Here is a 27,541-nt window from a genome sequence, read left to right on the forward strand (position 1 = left end):
TTTTTCGCAAATTTACGTTACATAGCCACATTTATATTGCAATATCTAATATTATTTTCCTATTTACGAAAACTGACATTCAAAAGTGACTTGAATGTTAACAATGCCGGTCATTTATTGATAGAAGAGTAGGCCTAAAGTAGGACTTCATTCATCAGCGGAAATTATGAAAATAGGGATAAGCAAATATTACGTGCTCACAAGAGAATGAGCAGAACATTTCATTAAAAGCTTTAAAACTTACTTCAGAATTATTGCATATTATGCAATTAATTACCGAGATAAATATAAGCTGGTTAAAAAAACCACATACAAAAGTGGAATCATGTGATTTTGATAATATCGTGGATATTATCTCAAGTATAATTTTCAATATCTCTATTCTGTGATTATTCAAGATAAGGATTTAACATTATGTAGGCTACATCGTGTAGACTATAATTATATATCTTTCCACGCTAACACGTTAACTCATTACAAAACCAGTGTGGAGGATAGAAGCATTTAATTAACAGCAAAACCTGTAAACTAAAAGCTAGAGGTAAGACTATATTTTATAAGTACTTTTTAACTAGCGTACGTATATTAGGACTACTCAAAGTCAGCAGTGGTGAAGCTCTAAAGAGGCTTTTGAAGCTTATCCTACCTAAAAAATTTAAGTTATTATACCTAGTAACAATAGGTCTGCAGATTGTAATCACGATATATCGTAACACATGGTTGCACTCCGATCTTTCCATATATTAAGTCCACTGGTGGCAGTCATTCCAGTATGGAGAGACAAATGCGAGCAGCAAGGCTTAAAGGCAGAAAGTCTCTAAAGGCAAGGCTACGACTTGGCTCGGAAGCTTGAGGGGGGACCGGGGAGGGGGTATCGGTTCGCTACATCTCCGTACGAAACGAGGCTAGCCTTCCGTCACAATATTACGTCGCGCTATATTGGTATTCTCTGAAAGCGCTGCGTTGTTGAGTTTAGTTTAATCAAAAGTGCATGCATGTGTGTGTTACATATTAATTTTTGTAAAATGTCTCATATTGAGGTCATTATCTGTAGAATTGGAAGAGAAATCTTTTCAAGTTGGACGTATGAAACAAAATGTGCTTACAACGATAGAAGATCGACACCACATTTACATATTAAAATAGCGGATGGAGGAAGACAGAAATTTTCAATTTTCATGGTATAAGAAATATCCTTGGCTAACAGGGTGCTCTGAGGCAAATAAATTATATTGTTGTTTGCGGGTGAAAATGAGTGGTCATCATCTCCTTGTGGGGTCTGTGTCACAAGAAATGTTGATAGAAAAGCCGATAAACATCTGCTCTATAAAAAGATACAAGTTAAGGAGATTTTTTCAGCCCACCCAGTATTTACACCTTAGCTTCGTCACTGAAAGTCAGCTAGGGAAGATGAAGTTGTGATAACAGGAAAATGATATGATAAAAATATGTAGGACTATTCGGAGTAAAAATATACTCCCCAACAACTTCGAAGACTCCATATCGCTTTGGTGTCAGTTATCAGCTAACTGCACTATAGCTAAGACAGAATGGGAATGCAGTTCGTGCAAATTACAGTCCCTCACAAATATCACAAAAACCTGGCGGGGTTTGAATCCTTACCGTGACAAAGTATAAGAATACTCTGGAAAACTATGATCTAGAGTGAACAGTAGGCCTCCACGTTAATTGATGTTTTATTATTTTCTTTTAATCCTAAAGTACGATGGCATCAGTCAAAGTGGAAAGTCTCACACCGCCCATGATCCTTGGCGAAGGACCTCACTGGGATCAAGAGGCTGCAGTTCTCTACTTTGTGGACCTGCATGGATCAACACTGAATAAGTACGATCCCGCTACCGGGAAACACACGAGCACCAAGAAGTTTGGTGAGGATTTACACACATATTCCTTCTAGTTCCTTATGTGCAGGCCTATACGACGGATTAATATACAGAGATGTTCAAACTTGAATATATTTATCCAACAGATAGCTTAATGACATGTAATACCTTTATCTGATCAACGTTTTATTACGTATTGTATTTCGTACAGCTTTAGTTCTAGAAAAATATTGGCAGTTTCATACACAAGATTGTCTTTTTCGATAATTGGACGACTACCATGCCTGCCTTTAGATCCGGGTTCATATCTGGCCAAGGGTGATTGATTTTTATGCTAAAATTTTTAGTATGACTTTCTTCTCCAAGTATCTAAAGCTAGATAATTTACATCGTAGGCCTATATAAAATACACGTGAAATGACATTATTCCTGAATAAAATTACTCCAGACAATATTTATCTGTATTTCTTACATAGACCAGTCATCTTCCTCGCCGATTGCCAGAGATAATGAATCACATATTATTATTAAACAACCTTTATTTCAGAAATGGGATTGTCAATCAGTCGAATCCAGGAAAGTCTTTATCGACTATATCTGGATGAATCAGAAACCATAAACCATTACTCTTTTCTAGAAAGTTTAAAATAACTTGTCATAATGTTAATGCGGAACTATTCTATTTTCAAAGAAAAATCACGTTTTCAGAGACGATACACGAGAAATGATATTAAAGATTTCAGTGACATTCTAAGATATGAAATGCCGCTGTTTTAAATTTAAAATATCGTTATATTTCTTGCTAGGCGCTAGAACACCAAATCTGTCGCCAGAATTGCTCTAAAACTCGTTAGAACTAGCTAGCTACAAAGTCGCTAAGTTGGCTACGCTGATGACGATTTTTTTACTGCTCGGCTACGACGTATTGCTAATAATAATAATAATAATAATAATAATAATAATAATAATAATAATAATAATAATAATGATAATAATAACAACTTCATTTGCGTTATTCAAACTGTGTAATGATAACTAAAATTTACAAGATATGATAAAGGATAGAATAAGAAATTTCTTGTGTAGAAAGTTTAAATGAACAACAAAAATAACACACAGTAATGCTGTAAAACTATTTCCTCTATTTTTCTTCTTCTTCTTCTTATTTGGTATTACAGCCCAGGTGGGCCTTAACCTCCTCTATGGCTCTCTTCCATCCTTCTCTATCCATCGCCAACTCCCTCCAATTCCTTATTCCTAATCTATTCACATCCACTCGTACACAGTTCCACCATCTTGTTCTCGGTCTTCTTCTTAATCTGGTTCCATCTGGGTTGTTATTGAAGACAATCTTCACTTTCCTTGTTGTTTCCATCCTTGTGACGTGTCCCAACCATCTCAGTCTTTGACATCTTATGTGCGCCTCCAAGTCCGATTCCTTGTACAGTTCGTATATCTCATTATTATATCTGGCTCTCCATCCATCCACTGTTTCAATTGCTCCGAATATCCTTCTTAAGATTTTCCTCTCAAATACTGCTAGTTGTTTGCATGTATTTTTATTCAGAACCCATGTTTCTGTACCATATGTTATAATGGTCTTATTAGGGTTTTGTAAATCTTGATTTTGATTTCTATAGATATTATTTTATTTTTAACAATTGGTAAAAGTGAATAATATGCCCTGTTAGCCAGATTTATTCTTCTTTGTACCTCATTCCTTAGGTCATTATTTGCTGTCAATATTAATCCGAGATATGTAAATTCTTTTACTTTTTCCTCCTATTTTTACCTGATAATATATCGCACTTTCAGTTAGGTGCTATTAAATTATTATTATTTATTATTATTACTATTATTATTATTATTATTATTATTATTATTATTATTATTATTATTGTTGTTGTTATTGTATTTTCCCACACCCTTCAAGATGCTCTTAAAACTGATCTTAATGAGTGACAATACACTGGTCAGTATTGCCAAATCATTCATAAAAACGCGCTAAGAAATAGTGCACAAATCGCTAAATTGCTACATATATTGTCAATGTAAAATAAGATTATTTGCCACCGTGAGTGTTAAAAAACCGCTAAATTCCTAAAGGAACAATATAAATTTAATAAACTTTACCCGCTAAACTAACACTGAAAAACGCCAGATCTAGCGGAAAAACCGCTTAATTGGCAGCATTGACAATGATGTCGAACCTAGCCTTACATGATTAACAATAGATGTAAGTCTAGGTCGGACTATTTATATTAGGATAAAACTGCATCCAGGAGTAACTAAGAGATGACACTGCACAAAGCCAGGTATTTTCAGCACAATCTCGCCTAATCCAAGGCAGGTGGCAATCCTATTCCAGACGTAGGGTTATTATTCCTCACGAAAAATCGGAATTGTCCCGATTTTTGGACTTAAAAAGTATCGCGTCCGAATCTGATAAAAGTTAAAATTCCGATTTTGAGGAAATCAATAAGAAAGTTTTGACAAGGAAAACATAGTTTTGCTTTCTTCACGAATTAAATAATGCGTATATAATAAGATATATTTTTCTATACCTTTTCATTATATCATTTTTAGGCCAGAATATCTATTTGTTGTAGTTATTAGTGACAAGAAAAATATACTGAATTGCCCTATATTTTAAAATACGACAATGCATTGAGTTCAATTTGCACATCATACATTACGAACGGATTATTGAAACCAAAACTTGACTTTCACGTATTATACCGGTAACTAATCCACAGATGAGTATGTTTTAGTATAATATCGGATTTAAAAAGTTAGGTATAAAATATATAAAAATTTCCCCGATATCGCTGAATTAATGTGTTGGAACCATAGCCAATTATCTGTAATTCAATTTATAACACAATCATCTTTGTTTTTAGACTAGAGATAAAAGTTGGGGCGAACTCTTGTTTTCTTATCAACAAAATCAACATTATGTGTTTGTGTATTATGTTTCCAGATGAAAGGTGTGTCGGGTTCTCTATACCAATTCAAGGTCAGGAGAACAAATTTGCAGTAGGTGTGGGTCGTGACCTGGCCATAATTACATGGAATGGGGAAAACGGTGGCCCCCAGAATATAGAGACAATTCTGACTATTGAAACTGACCCAGATCAATCTGGCAACAGGTTTAATGACGCGAAGGCAGACCCAAATGGAAGATTGTGGGCAGGTATGTAATCATTGTCTCCTTTGAAAATCAATTTCCGATTTAGTTTAAATAGAAAAGTCGAAATCATTTTATCATGTTATGTTTATCGAGCTAAAATCATCATCATCATCATCATCATCATCATCATCATCTTTTTCTTCTTCTGCTTGTGTTATATTCTCAAACTGCCAGTTTTTTCATGCAAAGTAATTCCACCTTAATGATGTGTCTATTGATGAAGACATACATCTTTCAACCCATCTTTCTTCGGTCTTCATGGTTATCTTTTTCCTGTTGGCGTTATATTTTTTGCTATTACAATAATTAGTCTGTAATTTCCCAAGCATTTATTCTTCCGCTACATATTTTGCAATATAATTCTTTTTGTGGGTCTTGGTTTTTAACTAAATTATTTTTTCTTTAATATTGCTCGGGCTGTATTAATTTCAGCTATTCTTAAGTTAGGTGGCATTCGTGAATTCGATGCTGACAGGTGGACCATCCTTCCCCAGCCCTCATAGAGCCAAGTCTCATTCCTGGACGAGTATCTGCCCGAAGGTCCGTACCTTCAAGTTCTTAAATCCTATATCAGCGTCGAACCTGTACAATCCCTACAGCTTCACACATTCCATTTTTAACTATCGTGAATGGTAGATGAAATGAGGAAGAGGTGGGGAATATTGGTGGAATACTCCGAGAAAAATCCTCTACAACATCCGCTTTGTCTACCACAGATTCCATAACGATCTGGCCGGGGATCGAACTCCGGTAGCCTGGACGAAAGACCAGAGCGATAGCGCTTAAGGCTGGTACACAATAAACCGCGAACGATAACCAGAACGAGAATAGAAAGCGAAGGACGTGAACGTGAAGATTTTTGATTCACAATAAACCGAGAACGGAAACGACTTGCATTTCGATATATATCTACCAAAAAGTAATTGGGCACCCAGGATTTTACGTGCTAGATGCCATGTTTCGGTGGCTACTATGCAATGGTATGCAGAGAATAATGTTCACGGGTTGGACTGGCCTGCACAGAGTCCTGATCTCAATCCCATTGAGCACCTTTGAGACGAATTGGACCGGCGATTGAGGTTTCGGGAAATTCGGGAAATCCATTGTCCGAGTGCTATATTGCAAGAGGAATGGCGACGCATTTAAGTGGATATCCTACACAAACTAGTGGAGAACATGCCTGACGGGGTGGCTGCTGTTATAGCAACAAGAGGTGGTACCACGAGGTTCTAAAGGGGGCAAAAACAGTGTCCAATTACTTTTTGGTAGATAGTGTAATGTCAAAAACGATATGTAAATTCGATATTACGCATTCCGATGTTATTTTTAGGCCTATATAATTGCCCAATGATGTTCTCTCATGGGTACAAGCCAGCCAACATAAATACAGGTTAACCAACTTCAAAATCTATGACACAGAATATCATTATAACAATTCACGTGGTAATCTGGTCACATATACACGTATCATATATTGAAAGTGATTCTACTGAATTTATGAGTTACCGGTAGTTAGAAACGATGGATGAAGAAGAAATTAAGTCACGGCCTCCTTGCTACAAAATATACGACGACCAAATAGCTTTATGATGACAACAGCCCGAATCTAGTAGGCTGTGAGCGGAAATCAGAACGGCAAAATTAAAATTTCGCCTACCTTCACGTTCCCGTTCCTGGGGTCCGGTAAGCTTCTTGTTAATTGTGAATGCTTACATTTAAACATGTTTATTTTAACAATGTTTTCTTTCTCGGTGTCGTTTCCGTTACCGGTTTATTGTGAGCCAGACCTTAGCCATAGACGCGGTAAACTTAACTTTTATGTTAAACCGATATTATTCAAATTACCAAAATGAAGGTAGAAATAAAATACAGCTGCAAATATTTGTGGTTGATTGGCGCACATGTGCCGCGTGGAAATCATAATATTTTTAGACTCGCAGTTAGGAAAGGAAATGAGTGGAAGAAGGAAATTGCACGTCCAACCATCTGTTAAGGCTGGTTCACAATAAACCGGAAACGAGAATCGGAACGAAAACGAAAACGGTAAAATTGTTAAAATGTGTACATTTAAATGTGAGCATTCACAATTAATGAAAAGCTTGCCGGAGCCCGGGATCGGGAACGGAGAGTTTGCCAACTTTAGAGTTCACGTTTCCAATCCGATTCATTCTATTGCCGTCTAAAAGCTATTTTTTGTCGTATATTTTGTAGCAAGAAGATCGTGACATAACCTATGCATTATTTTGTTCTGTGCTGTGCATCATGGAGCAACTTTTATTTGATGAGATTCTAATATTGAGTGTTGAGGAAAATCCTCACGTTTACGATAAGCGGCGCGTCTCGTATAAAGATGAGAAAAGAAGAAGAATACGTGGCTTTCAACAGCTACATCTTTGAACACCGATCGTAAGTGAATCATATTTTATTACTGTATTGGTTGTATTACACACTACATATTCATGCTTCAATTCAATAACTACTGTTGTGTTCATTTTTTGTTCTATTACAAATGTTTCTTCTCTAATTATTTTACGTTATGGTAGACTTAAAATAGGTTGTGATAATAAAGATGCACGGGCATATTTATAGTACCGTACCTAATGAAATGTTTCAGTTGAAATTTCGAAGTTGGTTAACCTGTGTTTATGTTGGCTGCCTTGTACTCATGAGAGAACGCCATTGGTCAATTATACACAAATAACATCAGAATGCGTAATATCGACTTTACATATCGTTATTGACATGCATATCGATATGCATAGTCGTCTACGTTCTCGGTTTATTCTGAAACAAAAATTTTCATATTGACGTCCTCTGCTTCTCGTTTTCATTCTGGTTCTCCTTCCCCGTTTATTGTAAACCAGCCTTTACCATATAGAAGATGAAACTCTTGTTATTAGTCATAAATGTGTCTTAATTCACCCAAATTTGCATTTAAATTGAAAGTCGCATACTTTTCTGAATGCCAGGTTTACTAGTATTTGCCTAGCAGGGCGTGAATATTTAATGAGGAACTTAGGCCCAATTGTATAAAACTCCCTGACTAAAGATCAACTTTGATCGAAGATCGAAAAGTGAACCGAGTTCAGACACTTCTTCTATTGTATAAAACTTTTCTGCGATCAAATTACCTTGGTTCAAATGCAATCTAAGTTCACGTGAAAAAGATTTGGCAACATCGCATAAACAGGTGAAATACGTGATGCGCGGACCATGTTACACAGGTTTGTTCAGTGTTGCCAATCTAGTGACTTTAACTCTTTTTCAACAACAATTTCTTTTAACTTTTATATTGCTTAAATAGGGATTTAGGGACCTTTCTAGCATCCCATAGTGACAAAATTTAATCTTTCTTTGTTGATAATGAGAAATCTAGCGACTTTACAACTACTTTTTGGCGACTTTCCGTATTTCATTCTGTTGGAGACACTGGTTTTTTGTGCTATGTAAATAATGGCGGACAATAAGAAGAAGGTTGACTGTTCTCCAAGTTGTTATCATGTTATGGTGTTTGATACTTCTAAACATAATAAAGCTTTATAAAACGACAATTTTCTTTTAGTAATACAGTTAATTGAACATTTATGAATGTGCCTGTCATATCCATTAATAATTAATGGTTGTTATAAACATAATATAATTATAGGTTATGTTATTTGATACTGCTGAACACGATAGAGCCTTATAAAATATAAGAATGTTTGTGTACTAAGGCAAGAAATTGAAAGAAATATATATAAATGTACCTAACATATCTATTAAAATTAATAATAATGGATATTTTATTTGCACAATCTGTCACTCGTATATTTCAAACATAAACGAAATAACTGAACTTGGATCATCTAACTTAATCGGAGAAATTTCTTCAGTCAAAGTTGACTTTAGTTTGAGACAAATTAATCTCAGATTAGACTTTATACAACACCAAATTCCAAGTTCAGCTGAAACAAGGATCAATTTAACCTCTGATCTAAGATTAAATGGTTTATACAATCGGGCCTTAGTCTGTCGCATTGTTGGTAACCTAAGCCTATCCCAAGCTTACCGGAATTTAAGATCTTTCAGTGTCTGGAGTCCGAAACTTATGGGAAGGCCATCTGTGTAAGTCTGTAAACTATAGGCCTACTTTACAACTATTTGTGAATATTTTAGGTTCCATGGGAGCAATGATCAAGCCCGGAGAATTCGAGAGGGAATGCGGTTCACTCTACAGCATCTCGAAGGAACGTAACGTCGTTACCCACGTAACAAAGGTTGGAATTTCGAACGGACTGGCATGGAGCAAAGATTTGAAACATTTCTTCTATATTGATTCGCATATCACGAAAGTCTTCAAATTTGATTATGATGCAGCAACAGGAAGTATATGTAAGTAAAACTCTATTATGGCTAATATAGCCGACTTGTACAGGGACATCATTTTATTTTTACTAACATTCTTAATATTAACCTGGCTATACCTTTGGATTAACGATTGAAACAGGAAACACCGTTTGCTACCCCTTCCACGACTGGAGTTCGATGATACTGGCATAAAATACAAATCACTTTACTAGGTAGAGGGGGGAAGAAAAGTAGTTCATCCATTTATGTAAACTAGGAAATATCGCAATTTTGAGTTTGATAATTTTCATTAGGTTTTTGTTTAATCAAAATGCAGTACTGTATTAACACTTACGGTCTTACTAATAAAAACTCTATATACAGACGTTTAACTGTCTTATACTTATACAATGAGTAGCTTATTTATACGTCGTGCGTAAGTTCCTTAGTAATAATCACTACATACGTCGCGTATAACAGTACAACTGTTACACAGCTACGTCATAGTTTCGTCATTACTTCGTTACGAAAGGTAATAGAATATCTGAGGTCATCTATTGCATCCAGTAGAGCGCTCTAGTGTGGCGTGTTAAGTATCGATAGTACAATTGGCTCTAATCGATTACCATACTATGTTTTGGTCAAAGAGTACAAGCTACAGTAATATTATTCTGTGCTCTTTGGTTTGTTCTTCTGTGGTTACAAGGCAACCATCATCATAAAATGACAGTCGATACGAACAGCTCTTAGAGGGGCGGCCATTTTTTATCTATATACAACGCTTAAACAAGGGGTTTCGTGTATATAACTACTGCAAAGCAATTCCCATTGTATAGTTACAGGCTGTTTATACGTCCATCGCTTCTGCATGGTTTATTAGTAAAGTTTTCTGTCTCAACTCTGCATAAGTCTAGTATAAAAGCTATACACGGTTTATTAGTAAGAATGTAGTGTTTTTACTCACGAATTGAGCTATCCATTCGGACGTATTCATTATGCAGTGTATATTGTACTGTTATAGCACATTAGCGTACAATATAGAGAATGAAGTTAAATTGAAAAATAATCATAATATGGATATTAAAACACATTTTTGAAAATGATGGCCGTTCATGTCGATACAGGCTTCAGTTCTTTTGTGCATATTATCGCACTATAGACTATTGTACCTAATTACAATTACCAGTTTCGTCCTTCGTACGAGTAACTCATGTCGAAATAATTCTGTACCTACTGTATAAAAGAGTACCTTACGTACTGTAAATTCAATCTTCATTTCTGCCCGATCCGAAAAGATAAAATTACTCAGAAATGCTATCTACTGTCCGTTCAAGTGGTTTTGTAGCAGGGTCGTAGAAAGGGGGGGGGTCACGTGACAGTTAATTACTTAACAAAGCCCTTTTATTTAAGTTATTTTAAACACTTGTATATTATTACGTAGACGTCCAATTCCTAACAGAAATTAATGTTTTCAGGAAAAAGCTAAGGAAGCCCAGCTACTAGACTTAACAGAGGGGCGAACAGAAGCAGGTGGGGGAAACCGGGATGCGACGTAGGTAAACGGACGACAGTACCTGTACGAAAATATGATTCAATATTGAAAGCTCTTTCGTCACTGGAAAACGCGAACATATTTCTGGAACGTACTATACTCACTAACTCAGTACTGCTTACGCGCTCTCGGCTCTGTGTCGTGAACGGTTGGAAGTTTACTAGTAGAATAGGTGGGAGTGAAATACATTAAAAAAACTCAGGTGCAATAAAAATTGAAATAAAAATAAAATGATGTCCCTGTAGGTAAGTTATTGAACAAATGTGTTTTAACATTCTTCATAACATTTTTATTTTTAATTGCTCGTCAATCCGATCACGCGATTTTCTTTATGTATCTAAAGTAATTACACCTGTTTCAGTGTTCATTCTATGAGTAAACACAGATCGAAACATAACCTGTAATCTGTCTCTCGCTCTTTTTTATATTATTGTCAACAATTGTTACCAACATGCTCAAACATCATTTCGATCACGTGACATGATCTTTCGGAAATCAAAAAGTCACAGAGACTGTAAAGAAGCAATTATTTGTCGGTTATCCTTTAGAAAAGTAGCTAAAACACCAAATACTTATGCAGAATCACGAATTGAATGAAAAAAAAAAAAACAAGGCAATAGGAAATCAAAAATAAAACCTACCGACTCCAAAGCCATTTGAAACTTATGTTCTTGCATCAAATAAATTCTTTACTTCAAGTTAGAAATTGTAATGTTATTCTGAATTACACAAGGAAAAAGAAAGATTATTTCTCATGATATTAAGAACAGAATTGTAGAATTCTTCTAATATAATAATATCAGTCGTATGACTCCACGAAAGACGGAGAAGGTCGGAGTTGAAAAATAAAAGAAGAATTTTACAAGAAACGACAACAAATTGTTTCACTAAGCTTGTGACAGAAAATGAATCTACTCGTATACAAGTGTCGTATGCAACTTTTCGCCTAAGCCTAAATACAGTGTAAGATAATTCTAAATTTTAAACAGTAAATTCCTTGTTTATATGTGTACTTAATCATTTTCATGATAATGCTTAAATTAAAGAAATACAATAAAGTTTAATTTACTATTCGTATTTTGGAAATAGAACGCGATAACATCATTCCTGTCACGCTGATGTCATTTCGATCTTGGCTCAGATAGCTAAAAAAATCATTTTAAAATGTAACAAATCAATTAATAATTTGATTAAAAAGCTCTTAAAGTAATATATTTTCTAATAAACGTAGGCCTATATACCTTCCATAACCATCCCTCTCCAGCAGAATACAGAAATTATACAACTAATAGGTTGGATAAAAAGTAATTGCAACACTGCTGTCACGTGACGATGGCGCGTTCGAGAGTTGCCAGCTGTATGAACATGAACAAGGACTGTTAGATGAGTTAGTGTAGCCAGCGGCGACAGTACTCTGTCAATCTACTGCAGTGTGTAGAACGTTGACCCTCATAGGGACAGTGCGAGCGCCCTAAGATCATGTTTACAAAACTAGAGCAACATTCCTGGATCAAAATTGAAGTGGCACGAGGTCGTAGTGCACAAGAATATTTTCAGGGACTGCGTGAAGCATGTGGCGATGCAGCGTTGCCATATCGCGCAGTGGCACGATGGGTTAAATCGTTTCGGGAAGGCCTTGTTGGAAGTGCTGTGAAGGTGATGTTCATTGTGGCGTATGACATTCATGGGGTAATACTGCACCACGCTGTATCTCCAAGGCAGACGGTAAACCCGGACTAGGCCTATTACTGCAGGTTCCTGCAGCACCACCTTCGTCCAGCCCTCAGGAGAAAACGACGACACTTGGGGGTACAGAACCCCATCATTCTTCATGATAATGCAAGGAGTCACACCGCTGCTGCTGTCAAGGACCTCTTGCGTCGCTGGCAATGGGAGATTCTGGAACATCCTCCGTACTCACCCGATATGATCCATGCGATTACGATCTTTTCACCAAAGTGAAAGAACCACTGCGAGGGACCCGGTACAATACCAGAGATGAACTTATCCGTGCTTTAGGGCGGTCAATACGGAACATCAACAAAGATGGACGCGCTGATGGTGTACGACGCCTTCCAAACATTTGGCAAAAGGTAATAAATAAGGGGGGCGACTATATAGAAGGTACGTAAATGTTGTACCCCTGTGAATAAAGCCATGTCAGAAATATCGAACTGTTGCATTACTTTTTATCCAACCCAAGTATTTACCATTCAAATCAATTTATTTATAAAGAGATTAGGATTTTATCTTAAAAAAAAAAGTGACCGAAATGACCTCATTTCAATTAAGTTCTCATAATTATTGACAGAGTGACATTTCAGCTCGCCCGCTTACAGTAAAAGTAAAAAAACAGCAATAGGGCAATTTTAAAAGATTCATTGAAGTTTAATTTCAGAAAGTATGATATCCGAAATTATACCACTTTGTGAGAATGACCCATATACTATAGACTTGAGCTTTGGGACAAAGACTAAAATTAAAATATCGAACTTGCTAGTTTAGCAATTTGATCTAGGACCTCGTGCATGGAGTCTGTAATATCAGCCACATGATTGTCCCACTAACGAAGTATAAACTGCAAGTAATGCGTAATCAAAAATCTAATGACTTACTTACTTACTGGCTTTTAAGAAACCCGTAGGTTCATTGCCGCCCTCACATATGCCCGCCATTGGTCCCTATCCTGAGCAAGATTAATCCAGTCTCTATCATCATATCCCACCTCCCTCAAATCCATTTTAATATTATCTTCCCATCTACGTCTCGGCCTCCCCAAAGGTCTTTTTCCCCCCGGCCTCCCAACTAACACTCTATATGCATTTCTGGATTCGCCCATACGTGCTACATGTCCTGCCCATCTCAAACGTCTGGATTTTATGTTCCTAATTATGTCAGGTGAAGAATACAATGCGTGCAGCTCTTCGTTGTGTAACTTTCTCCATTCTCCTGTAACTTCATCCCTCTTAGCCCCAAATATTTTCCTAAGAACCTTATTCTCAAACACCCTTAATCTCTGTTCCTCTCTCAAAGTGAGAGTCCAAGTTTCACAACCATACAGAAATCTAATGGCACCATTGCAAAAATGTCATCTTAAAAATGACTCTTTGTCTGCGCCTATAACCCAAGTATGTAGGAATTTACTGTTCACATCCATGGTAAAAGTTTGGTTAATATCACGATTTTCCTTCGCGACCTCTCCCTGTTAGTTATTTCAATGAACTACGAACAGTGTATTCGTTCTATCCCATGAATCCACTAACTTCAGATCTCCTTGACCGTTTGCATTATTATTGCAGCTAACAGACGAAGCTTGTTCGATTTTGAGACACACGGTATCTCCGGGTTCCCAGATGGTATGACGATCGACAGCGCAGATAATCTGTGGGTAGCGTGTTTCTCAGGTGGGCAGGTAAGTGGTTTGTCACGTGACAGCTTATCGGCACGTATGTCACTATGTTAGAGTAATGCTGTTATGTAAGTATAATAATAATTATCTTAAACTGTAGATAACATTCGATGTTGAACAGAAACTCGAACTCATGTGTTTCTGACGAAAGACTGTCGGCGTTTTCGCTAGAGAGAAATGTGTTGCGAGAAAGCGGGGAAGAGCCTTCCTCCACACACTTGGCGAGTTCTCGCTATCACAGATCACACCTCGCTATGATCATCTATGCACTGCCTTCATGCAGAAAGCATTTTTCTGATTATAGTAATCACTCGTTGGGGGAAATATTATAGGTTATGTATTTACGTATATTGTACTGAAATATATAACTTGTAAGTATATTGTCATACTTTACAAATTACGTACGAACGCTATGTTGAATCTGAGTATTCAGATGATGAGAAAATGGAGTTACATGAACATATTTTGTTAATAAAAAGAAAAAGTAGGCCTAAAATTAAAGCCAGAAATATCTGAAAATCACATTGTATCTTATGAAAATAAGGGCGAGTTTTGGACACTGGTTTCGATTTGGCATTATTTCAGGTTGAATAGACTCAGTTTTTTGCTATTCATGATATGATAGAGGATTCTTTGCTATGTTCTGAATAAAATTATGTAAACTGTTAAGACATATAGATACATTATTTCAAATGTTTAGTTAATACTATTAATCTCATCAAAATAAAATATAGCCCTATTTATTTGCAGATATTCTGATATTTGTCTCCAGATTTCTTCTTTAAGTTTCGTGTTTTTATAATTTTCATCCCGTGTATCATATAAATAGGCCTACGGGTGACATCGTACAAGTTCGATAAGTTTCTAACTGCAATTATCAGCCATCTTTCCTAATTTTCAAATAAAAACAATACAATTCATCGCCACCCGTGATATCTTTTTCTACATTCAATCGTCATAAAGAGTATAAATGTCAAACATCTTTGATAAATGTGCCAAGAAAATTCACTAAGCTACCGATTCCAGCGAGAAACTCGCGCGAGGTTTTTGCCTCGAACGAGAATCTCTTCCAGTGTGTGGACGTCCACTTGAATTCATGTTATCAATTTTTTAATTTTCTCGCAACACATTTCTCGCTGGCGAAAACTCTGCAAGTGTGTTACGGGCCTTAGCTGGCTGTGAGAAGTATTTTGCGTCTTTCAGAAATATGAAACTGTTTACAAAGTATGTACTCCATGCAAAACAATCGTAAATAGTTGACGGATGCACAAAGTAAACGTTAAATTAAAATACTCAGTGAGGGAAGTGGGAAAAAACCAGAGGCGGTATGCTACCCCAAGATTTTCCTCTGGCATACCTCGATTTAAAAGTCATACCCCCTCTCTTACAACACAGACATAAATGATGTATACAATAAATTGTTTCGTGCCGTCAGTAACGCGAATCTTTGAAGATTACGCAACACATTAAATGTCTTAATAAAATAATTTCAAGTTACTTCAGATAGATCATATTTTTACCATGTCCTTTGAGACTTATCATTTAAAATAATGTTAAACTTCAAAGAGGCTTACTTAATTAATAATAAAAAGTGCAACAAAAAATAACAGTCACTAAATTGGCAACAATGGCCACCACAAGCTCCAGACCACAGCCTTCTATACTTGCAATACTACCCAGCGTATAGGTAATTAAGTATGGACACTTCGCATCGGTACCTTTAATGTAGCCGGATTGATTTCAATGACCGTCAAGCCAGCTGCTTTCTCCCTAGAGTTGGCACTGACATCACACCAGCTAGCAGTCGACACAGCGGAAATATAAAACATATAATTAATACATCTAGGTACATTATGTACTCAAATAAAATAAATTGGATTCATAAAATAATAAATCCGTCATTTACTGTAATGTCTAGACTCTAGAGTTCCCTTATAATGAAAGTTGAGACGTTGACTCCAACAACAATTAAAATCTATAAGTACTAATAATAAATCTGTAGCCGAAATTTTTCTGGTAATTTTCGATTTTCCAAAAATAATTGGTCCTAACATATATACCGGTAATTAACTACCCTGAAACCGAAAATCGCTTTTTTGAAATTTCTGTTTGTATGTCTGTCTGTCTGTCTGTTTGTTACCTTTTCACGCGATAATGGCTGAACGGATTTCGATGAAAATTGGAATATAAATTAAGTTCGTTGTAACTTAGATTTTAGGCTATATGGCATTCAAAATACATTATTTAAAAGGGGGGTTATAAGGGGGCCTGAATTAAATAAATCGAAATATCTCGCTTATTATTGATTTTTGTGAACAATGTTACATAACAAAAGTTTCTTTAAAAATAATTTGCGATAAGTTTTATTCCTTGAAAAATTTTGATAGGACTGATATTTAATGAGATAAATGAGTTTTAAAATCAAAATAACTGCCATCTAAGGCCGTGTAATGAATTAGTAAACAAATGACTTCGTCTATAAGGGGCCTTGGACAGCAACAATCGAAAGCTATGAAAGATAGCCTACAGAGACTGTTTCTGTGTTTGTATTAAGTAATATTGGAAGCTAAATTAACCGATTTGTATAATTAATTATTAATTCACCATTGGAAAGTGTAGTTTCTCTAGATGGACATAATGCTATAATGTAATTACAGTAACTTCTGATATAATATAATATAATATAATATAATATAATATAATATAATATAATATAATATAATATAATATAATATAATATAATATAATATAATATAATATAATATGTAATATTATATAATATAATTTATTTGAAGGGTTCAGAACCATAGTGGGCCAAGCGCCATTTACTGACTACGTAGAAAACAAGGATTAAAATTAAGTTATTACCATAATTCAATGGAAACCTATAACAAGTAAAATAAAATATACATATTAAATCTAAATGATGTCAATGTTCATTAAACTATGGTTGCATATAATAAAAATTAAGAAACATGTTAAAGGAATTGTCATTGCACCAAATGAGTGTATCTGGACAAAAATGATCGCATTTATAATATTATTTGGATGCAATTTAAATTAAGTAACATATTAAACGATTTATCCTTCTATCAAACACGAATCTTCCCTGGATCAAATGTCCTATTTTAATTATGTAATTACTTTATATTTATTTCTAACGGGTGCAGCGGAGCGCACGGGTACGGCTAGTATGTAATAATTTGATAGCACTGAAAATAGAAAAACAGAACTCTTATGAGAAGTAAAACCATATACCTATATTATACTATATTATATTATATAGAAATATTAAACCAATTCGATACTTAATTTTATAATGTATTATATTATTTTATAATATAATTTATGATATCTAAAATATAAAAAATATTTTTACAACGAGTTTGTCACTGAGAAATAAGAAAAAGCTGTTAGCTCGCATTTATTTGAAGCAAAGCGTTACTGGATTATGCATTAAGGTAGGCGATGTTTGGATCCTCTGTCTAAACTCTATACTCAATTATTATCTTAGCGTATGCTAGATTACACTAACCTCTAGCGTTTGAAAGTGGAACTAAACGCCGGCACACAGAGAAACAAAACACAGGAAAATTCGCTCAGTGTCCATTCTTTATAATCCCTATTCGCTGTACTACAGTTGTAAGCATTCCAGCTTATCAAATAAGCGTGTCTAAATACACACTGAATTCAGTTCTAGAAGGCTGTGGTTTAGATTAACGAAGCAAATATAATACTCTTTGCTATGAAGAAATGTATAAAGAAATTTTTACGATCACATTTTTTTCACTGACTGTATGTCATTTTCCAATAACGGTACGTTTTCTGGCCACAGAAACCAGTGGCGGTATTCCATACCGTCACATACCGTCTCACTTCCCTCACTGAAAATACTAAAATGTTTACTTACATGTTACTTAATATTTTACTTTATTTTATTTCATTTACACCAAAGATCTTAGTTAGACCTTCAATATGTCTTGTTATTACGATTCCTGAATATCGTTTATTATTATTATTATTATTATTATTATTATTATTATTATTATTATTATTATTATTGTTGTTGTTGTTGTCCTGCGCCATGGCATCGTGGTCTAAGGCATCATGCCTGGACTCGCGTTACGAAATGAGCGTTGGTTCAATCCCCAATGCCCACCCAGTTTGCTTGTTTATTGCATTTTCCTAGTTTGTGAAAGTTGTTTTAAATCTTTAAATAAGAAATGATTTGGTGCAGTTTCATTATGAACGATGCAGAAACTTCATTGCCTGATTAAGAAGATTTCGGACAAAAATACATCTGAGATAACCTACGGCCTTTGTATCATGCTTTCTCATCGTGGATTAATGAAGGTCAAAAATGTTTTCAGATCAAGATAATTAAATCTCAACAAAGGTTAAAAACATTCCTATTTTCAAGCCTACATTATGTATAATTATGACAATTTGGCAAATTCATCACTATTGTAGGGCAACGAAAATTCTATTTCTGAAGCGAAACTTTACGACATTAATAAACACTGAAAAAGTGACATTTTCAGAAGAGTTAGAAATACGTTGTTAGAAGGCATTTCCACGTTGAATAGCAATACTTAAGCGTTGACGCAAATAAGTAGTGCAACGGCGATCACCAGTAATGGAGATCAAAATTTGGCCGATTTGAGATACCAAAACTTTAGCATCATGACTCCAAGGACCGACGGTCTCCACAGCAAATGGGACAAAAATATAATTGTCTAAAATATGAGCATATTTACTGACTTTCGTCTTCACGGCTAATTCAGCAGTAGATGCTGCGCGTCTGGAGGTATTCGGTAAGTGAGATGGAGCTAGAGTGTCAACGCAAGTGGAGTCCCAAATTAAAGATTTTCCTCTAGACCATGGAATTAAGGTGAGACCATCGGGTCGTTTACCATCTGCGCGACTAATACCTGGTGGTTCCAAAAGAGACGGGATGCCACAAGAAGTCAGAGATCTTTTAATGATATCATTGAGTGATGTATGTCTGGGAATGCGACCCTTGCTCCTCGCACAGCTGAGTGCATGATAACCGTAAATATCAGCAATTCCCCCGCAAATACATTGGTGTGGCTGGCAGAGTTTACAACCAAGGCGTAAAGCCATTGCGATTTTAAAGGATGTACAATCTATTAGGGTGCCGATGTGAGGAGAAGGTAATGCGTGTAACCAAGCTCCAGACTCACTCTCTTGAAGAGCTAGGAGACGTGCAATGTCTTGTTCGGATTTGAAAGAAGAAAGGAGTTTATATAACATTTTTTGGGAAAAGATAACGTCCCACTGTTTTTGTAATTCAGGATGGGCAGGAGGATGAGTGGTTTGTGAGGAAGTATACCAACTAGTCAGAGCACATGACAGATTTCAGCTGCATCACAGATTACATATACATATTTTGGATTAGTTATCTGCTAAAAGAGAAATGTTGACTAAGCAGATTTCTGACACGCTTGGCAGATGACATTAACTTATTCGTCCACTCGGACTGCCTGGTGTAAAATTCGTGAAATAATAATATTACCATGACACTTTTTTTTTCTTTTTCTATTTTACGCGATTTTCAACATAACGAAGACTTATTGTATGAGTCTCTGACTTGCAGAAATTTACTAAAATTGAGGGGGTCAGAAGCAAAGAAGCACAAGTGACATTTCTAAAAAAAAAAAAAAAAAAAAAACCATGAGTTAAGTGCATCCAGAGCAAGCTAAAACATTTAAAATTTTAGTGACAAAGAGATAAATCTTTCAACCATACCACACACTAAAATTGAAATAAAAAATTTCACGGAATTTACGAAATCTTAAGTACTTTGAACCACATTTTCTCAAAATAACTTAAGGGGTTAGGTACAGATTACAGCAGTAATATTTTGGAAATATTCAATATTTTTTCCTCAATTACTGTATCTTGTAAAATAATGAAACTAGTATGTGTAAAACACTGTCCTTCTTCTATATGAAAAAAAAAAATTACGATTTAAAAAAAAATTATTTACATTCTCTTTTTCAAACTTCAGTTCACTGTGCAGTGATGAAGCGTTTCCCACATAACTCAAAAACTATCCAACATTCTGTGATGAAATTTTTTGTATGTATTTATGCATGTCATATCTACAATATGATACAAGCTCACTTCTCTATCTTTGACAGATTGTCTGATAAAAAATAAATTTATTTAAAAAATGGTCAAATATCAGTATTTTCTTCTAACACAAAATAAAAAAAAAAAATATTTATGAATGAATGTAGTTGAAAGAGCATGATATTGTAAACATGAGTTTCAGCAATAAAATAAAAGAGAGAGAACATGAAAAAGTTAACAAGTTTATGAGGTATGAGGGAAACGCTTCATCATTGCACACTAAAATGCCACCATTTTGAATTAAAAAAATAAATATATTTTTTTTAAATCGTAAAAATATTTTATTGATATAACACAAGGACAGTGTTTTACACATACCAATTTTCATTATTGTACACGATACAGTAATGGAGGAAAAAAATGTTGAATATTTCCAAAAATTTTACTGCTGTAAGCTATACCTGACCCTTTAAGTGCACTTATATCTCTTTGCCTCTCACCCCCTCAATTACATATGCCTAATATTTTTAAATTAAAGGCAGATTTTACAATGAAAACCATAATTGAATCTCTTCCAGGTGATCTGCATCAATTCCAAATCAGGACATTTGATTCGACGAGTCAATATTCCAGCGCCGAATGTGACATCATTAGCCTTTGGGGGTCCTGAACTGGACGAGTTATATGTTACAACGGCCAGCAAGAACATGACCCAGGAACAACTGAAGAAATACCCATCTGCTGGCGCTTTGTTCAAAGTCACAGGCCTAGGAGTGAAGGGCATGCCGGGAACAGCAGTGCAATTATAAATTTGCTTTATAATACATCTCACTCTTCATTGTGGTTACGCCTATTAGGATCCGAACTTCAGTGACACGCCATCTTTTGATTTATTGCAAAAAAGTTCTTACATTATGATCGTCTTACTGTAGTTGAAAAATAAACCATTAAAAGTAATTTTTGGAATTACTGTCATCTTGAATTTTTATTTTTTATTCACTTTTAGAGATACTGTTGTTATTTTATTCAGTTATACACGTTTATTTGTATTTTTATGTATTTTACGTTTAGTTTAATTTTTTACGTTGTGGTCCAGTGATTACCATTCTTACCATTAAAACCGAAGTTCACGGGTTCAAATCCAGCTATGAACGATGAATTGTAAGGGCGATACATTCCTTAGTACTAAGGGTGCCGTGTTGTAGATTCACAACACTTTAGAATAGGAATATCCTGAACTAGCACCAACTGATAGCGCACGTGTACTTTGTGGGATGCGCTTTGCGTGTGCATTTGTTTTTCGGTATAACATTGAGGATATACGTAGTGTATTAGTATATTAAACACTCTTAAAAGCAACTCAAAATGTCAAGTTTTTGGTATATTCCTACATGTAAAAACCAGGGAAAGCTTCTTATCTTCATTCAGGTCCCGAAATATTCTGAATATATGCTTTAAACCTTAAAAAATAACGATTCTGGCTACAGTTTCATTTTGGAGAAGGGAAAAGAAAAATCAATAAAAATATATGCAACCTCGACAGCGAGCTACGTTAGCTTAGATTATAAATATGCAGTAGTTGTAGAAGTCTCCGAAGTTACGCCTGCAGTAAACTCTATAAACTGGGATGTTCATTGTCCAGGACGATCCGTAGTGAAATCCATTTCGTGAATAATGTTTTTAATGTACTGTAGACTAATTATTAAAACCATGTTTTAACTTCAAATTTTCAAAATCATCCTACATAGTATTCAAAACTGCATGTCCTTAACCTACAAAATACACGAATAATCATGATACTACTGCGATCATACTACATCAACCCAGCGAATAGGGATTATAAAGAATGGACACTTCGCGTCGGTACCTTTGATGTAGCCGGACCGATTTCAATGGCCTCAAGCCAGCTAGAGCGTCAGATTCTGCTTTCTCCCTAGAGTTGGCGCTGACATCACACCAGCTAGCAGTCGACACAGCGGAAATATAACACATATAATTAATACATCTAGGTACATTATGTACTCAAATAAAATAAATTGGATCCATAAATTAATAAATCCTTCATTAACTGTAATGTCTAGACTCTAGAGTTCCTTTATAATGAGAGTTCAGACGTTGACCCCAACAACAATTAAAATATGTAATGATTTGATAGCGCTGAAGATGGAAAAACAAAACTCTCACGAGAAGTAAAACCATATACCTATTACCTATATTATATTATATTATAAAAATATTAAACGAATTTGATGCTTAATTTTATAATGTATTATATTATTTTATAATATAATTTATGATATCTGAAATATAAAATATTATTATTACAACTAGTTTGTCACTGAGAAATAAGGAAAAGCTGTTAACTTGAATTTATTTGAAGCAAAGCGTTACTGGATTATGCAATGAGGTAGGCGATGTTTGGACCCTGTGTCTCAACTCTACTCTCAATTATTATGTTTGCGTATGCTCGATTACACTACCTCTAGCGCTTGAAAGTGGAACTATCCGCTGGCGCACAGAAAAACAAAACACAGGAAAATTCGCTCAGTGTCCATTCTTTATAATCCCTATTCGCTGATCAACCTATCGAACATTGTACTTCATCTTACTGCGACATACAAAAAATACGAGGAATTCAATCTCAGTAGTCCCTTCTCTATAAAAAACACATTGGTGGCTACATATCTTGTTTTTAGAGTACCTATGGTACTTAAATACCAATGATTAAAGAGGGCAATATTCTCCTACGACATAGTTCGTATTTTTTTTTTATTCATGCATCTCGTTCTCAAAGTTCTCGTTTAGGTTAATGAACATTCAATTTACTCGTATCTATATTCTGCATACTGCAGATTTCCCCACTCATCTCGGGGAATCGCTCAATATTATACAGGTTTAGGCCTATGTTATTATTTATTGTAAATGAAATTAAATTATGAGGTAAGAAAATACTGAATTATATTAAATTTTACTAGGTTATACAAAATAATTGTAAATATAATTTTGACACGCGCAGGAAACCAACAAGCGGGAAACGTAATCAATTATAGCATAATATAGCGCTACAACATGTTGCGCCGCATGGAACGCTCTTGCCATCTAACGGTAAAACTTCGCATAAGATATCCCTATTCTGTTCCTGAATGAGAGGGATTCAAGCGAAATTCAGTGACTATTTCTCGCTCACCTTAAGATTTGAAGATAGCATAAAGGTTTCACATGAGTGGCCTACGTGATCACCGATTTATCCCAACCTCTGCCTGAAATCTACAATCGTAAGTCTTTCAGTGTACGTTTACGAGAAGGACACAAATCAGTAGATATTATGCCCCATAAGACCTTGGACTAACGGTACGGAGTGAAATTTCGTCTAATGACGCGCTAACCGTTACTCCACAGGTGTGTGGACTAGATCATACTAATCTACTAATTACCAACAATATGTGCGAGAGGTCCAGGAGGAAAATATACTCTTTCACAAATTATTGAACCATTTAGAAAATACTTCCCAACATATGATAGATAGATAGATAGATAGATAGATAGATAGATAGATAGATAGATAGATAGATAGATAGATAGATAGATAGATAGATAGATAGATAGATAGATTAGATAGATAGATTAGATAGATAGATTAGATAGATTAGATAGATTAGATAAGATAGATAGATAGATAGATAGATAGATAGATAGATAGATAGATAGATAGATAGATAGATAGATAGATAGATAGATAGATAGATAGATAGATAGATAGATAGATAGATAGATAGATAGATAGATAGATAGATAGATAGATAAATAAATAAATAAGCAAGACATTGCTATTGTTAATGTAATAATAATAATAATATATATCAATAGATATTATTATTATTATTATTATTATTATTATTATTATTATTACTTCAGTACACGGCTATATGATTTTACCCTCTTTGGTGATATGTGGTATTAGTTGGCAACACTGAAGAGACGACCAAATTATCCTTTTAGGAACTACTCTTACGTGATCCTCAGTATAGATAGGATGAACTCAGGAAGACAGATCAAACAAATATTAAAATATAAACCTAGAGGACGACGTACGTCGGCAAGCCTACAGTAGGAAAGAGGATACGCTTTGAGTCGGGACAGACTCTTAAGCCCAACATTGTAGCAGTATAAAAAGAAGAAAAAAGAAAGCAATTTCACAAATTACTTTTGTATTTAAGACATTAAATTCCCGGCCTCTTTGTAAAAATGTTAGCGCTTTGGGTAACCGCAGCTTTTCTGACATGGTTAGGATGATTTTGGGTGTTACCATAGTGAGCTCTTCAGAGAGTTCTGAAAAAAAAGTTATTGAAGAAATCTGTGTAAGTTCCTTACAAAGATGCAATTTATGTATATTTCACTTAAAGAATGTCAGGTATAATAAAATTAATGGTGGAGATTCCACAGAGCCCAAAGAGTATTACTGCTGGTGAAACATGACATGCTGTATCTAGTAGCAACCAGATGTACGAGTAAATTAAGACAAGCAATGCAGAGACTACTGTCACATTTCTATGACTCAAAACCCTCGCAATCATTTTTGTTAATTAATAAACTGTGCCAACAAACGCCAGATATGCAAACGTCACTACATCAGCACACACAATTGTTTCTGAGCTCATTTCTTACAATGTTGTCAGTCTCCTTCCACAAACCATGCTCGAGGTTTTGCAAACCTTTCATAATCTTCATAAAGTATAGGGCATACATGTAATTATTGTCAAAATTAAATTAAATAATTTAAAATTAGTTAGTGCGGTATATAAAAGACGTATCAGCTGTTATGGCTATTTGTGCCCTTAAATTTAAAACTGCATGGAAATTACTGTATATGCAGTTTTGCAATTCCTGAATAAATAAGTGTTCTTTGCACTTGTTTATATAACGAAATTCATAATTATTTTGTCCTACATTTCTACGGACTGATTGTGTGTTGGCATTATTATTATTATTATTATTACCACCATGGCATGACGCGTCCTCAGGTTGCGGGTAGAGGAGACGGCCTTCAGATATGGAGGGTAGCTGCGAATATATTGATAAACAGTCGCGGACAGCTGATAAGGAGTGGTCCTCCAGCTTGGGGGTTGGGCGAAGGGCTAACAACCCATCACCGTAAAAAACAGCGTGTTACGATATCTCATGCAGCGAGATGAAGTTACAGGAGAATAGAGAAAGTTGCACAACGCAGAACTGAACGCATTGTATTCTTCACCTGACATACAACTATGAACATTAAATCCAGACGTTTGAGATGGGCAGGGCATGTAGCGAGTATGGGTGAATCCAGAAATGCATACAAAGTGTTAGTTGGGAGGACGGTGGGGAAAAAGACCTTTGGGGAGGCTGAGACGTAGATGGGAGAATATTAAAATGAATTTGAGGGAGATGAGATATGACGGTAGAGACTGGATTAATCTTGCTGAGAATAGGGACCGATGGACGGCTTATGTGAGGGCGGCAATGAACTTCCGGGTTCCTTAAAACCCTTAAGTAAGTACCACAAATCCTTCACCACCACCACCACCACCACTAAGCAATCTCAAGATTGGTTCCAAATGGAGCCATTCCAATTTCAATTCAAGTGTAGGAAAGATCCGTTCATTCCTTCGCTTAATGATCCTGCGTTTTATATCAGTACTAGTGGCTTGTGCAGCAAATGCTTCATTAGACGTTCAAATAAAAATTTTTCAGATTTATTTTCAATGAAGAATACCAGACATTTTGAAAGATATTTTCTTCCGTAATAATGAAATATACTCCCTCTGAATGTTTTTTTTTTCATGCCAAATACTTTCTCTTGAACCTATTCACCTTCAGGTTTTGAGTTTCAACGCGAAAACGCAAGTAACAATGTCAGGACGATTAGTGAGTTTTTGATGTGGGAGTAAAGCAATAGATATTTCAGGTCATTGTGGATTCTAGGTGAAACTTAAAAAAATCTCAGATTTGCTATGCTTTCGAACAATAGCGTAGCATCTTGGAAGGCCTATAGCTGCTGCATGTAGAGCTTGAAATGTAAAGGGTAAAATCATTTTATCCTGCTAAGAGATCTTGCTGAAATGATCGGGAGACTACATAATTTTGTAGGCTTCTTATTTTATCAGTAAGTAATACCATTTTGTCTTTCCTCAGGAACTGTAATTTTTGCGCTCTCTCGATCCAATACTGAAGAGAATGACGAATATAAATATCTACAACACACCGCAATTAAATATATGAAAAAGACCCAACCTCACTTAATAACTATAAAAATATTTGATTTTTAATAACAATATATTATCTTACGCAAGTTTTGTAGTTATATACTATATAGCCGCCACTCAGTAAATTATAGAAATGAAGAGCTAATTTAAGATATTCTCTATTCTATAACCCCAAAACGTTTCACTTTCATATCGTCAATATAGCATTAATATGTATAACATTAACAAAAATTAGTCACATCATGGCATTAACTATATAATATTTCATTTCTAATGGTAATAATATCATCAAACCACCTCAAATTTTGTACATTTTAATATTCAATACACAGCTGTACTCAGAAAATTACACACTGCAGAATCAGACTTGTGTTTTTTTTAATAACCAATTGAATTTGAACTCTAAATATGTCCGCAATCCTGCAGGTCATGGTCTTCGTGTAATATCCGATTGTTTATTGTAGTGTGTGTTTTGTTTTATACTGGTATCGAATTAGTTCTCAAAACTGACGAAAGATGGATTTTGGAAAATAGGAAAATGATGTACGAAAATTGATATTTCACTGAAAACTACTATTTTTATGAAATAATTTGGATTCCAAGCTTCAAAATGAGGGATCATTTATTAAAATCCGTTCAGCCGTTTATATATATATATATATAAATTTTTCGCTGTAAGAAAAATCCTAATATAAACAATAGCACGTGACTGAAGTGAGGCTTCATTGGCCACTGTTTGGCGCCATAGATTCTCAGTACATGTTCCCGCCTACTGTTGTACATTCTGTTCCATGTTAAACATTTCCCGTTACTCGTCAAGTAGGTCTAACCTCACTACTATGCATTCATTTGCTTAGGAAACATTTACTTTATAATTACTGT

At 35.1% G+C, this 27,541-nt stretch overlaps 1 protein-coding gene and 1 long non-coding RNA gene across 2 annotated transcripts in view; one reads left to right on the forward strand and one right to left on the reverse strand.

The window, feature by feature from the left end:
* Positions 1-27,541, reverse strand: part of LOC138708869 (uncharacterized) — a 75,300-nt gene that overhangs the window by 32,599 nt on the left and 15,160 nt on the right. The gene's annotated exons all lie outside the window — the stretch shown is intronic.
* Positions 398-21,399, forward strand: LOC138708861 (regucalcin-like). The gene is made up of 6 exons (XM_069839118.1): positions 398-541; positions 1,723-1,889; positions 4,825-5,037; positions 9,190-9,405; positions 14,212-14,324; positions 20,996-21,399. The coding sequence occupies exons 2-6, from the start codon at positions 1,727-1,729 to the stop codon at positions 21,224-21,226; spliced, it is 936 nt and encodes a 311-aa protein (XP_069695219.1). The 5' UTR covers positions 398-541; positions 1,723-1,726; the 3' UTR covers positions 21,227-21,399.

The sequence above is a fragment of the Periplaneta americana genome, chromosome 11, assembly GCF_040183065.1.
Source record: "Periplaneta americana isolate PAMFEO1 chromosome 11, P.americana_PAMFEO1_priV1, whole genome shotgun sequence".
NCBI lineage: Eukaryota > Metazoa > Arthropoda > Insecta > Blattodea > Blattidae > Periplaneta > Periplaneta americana.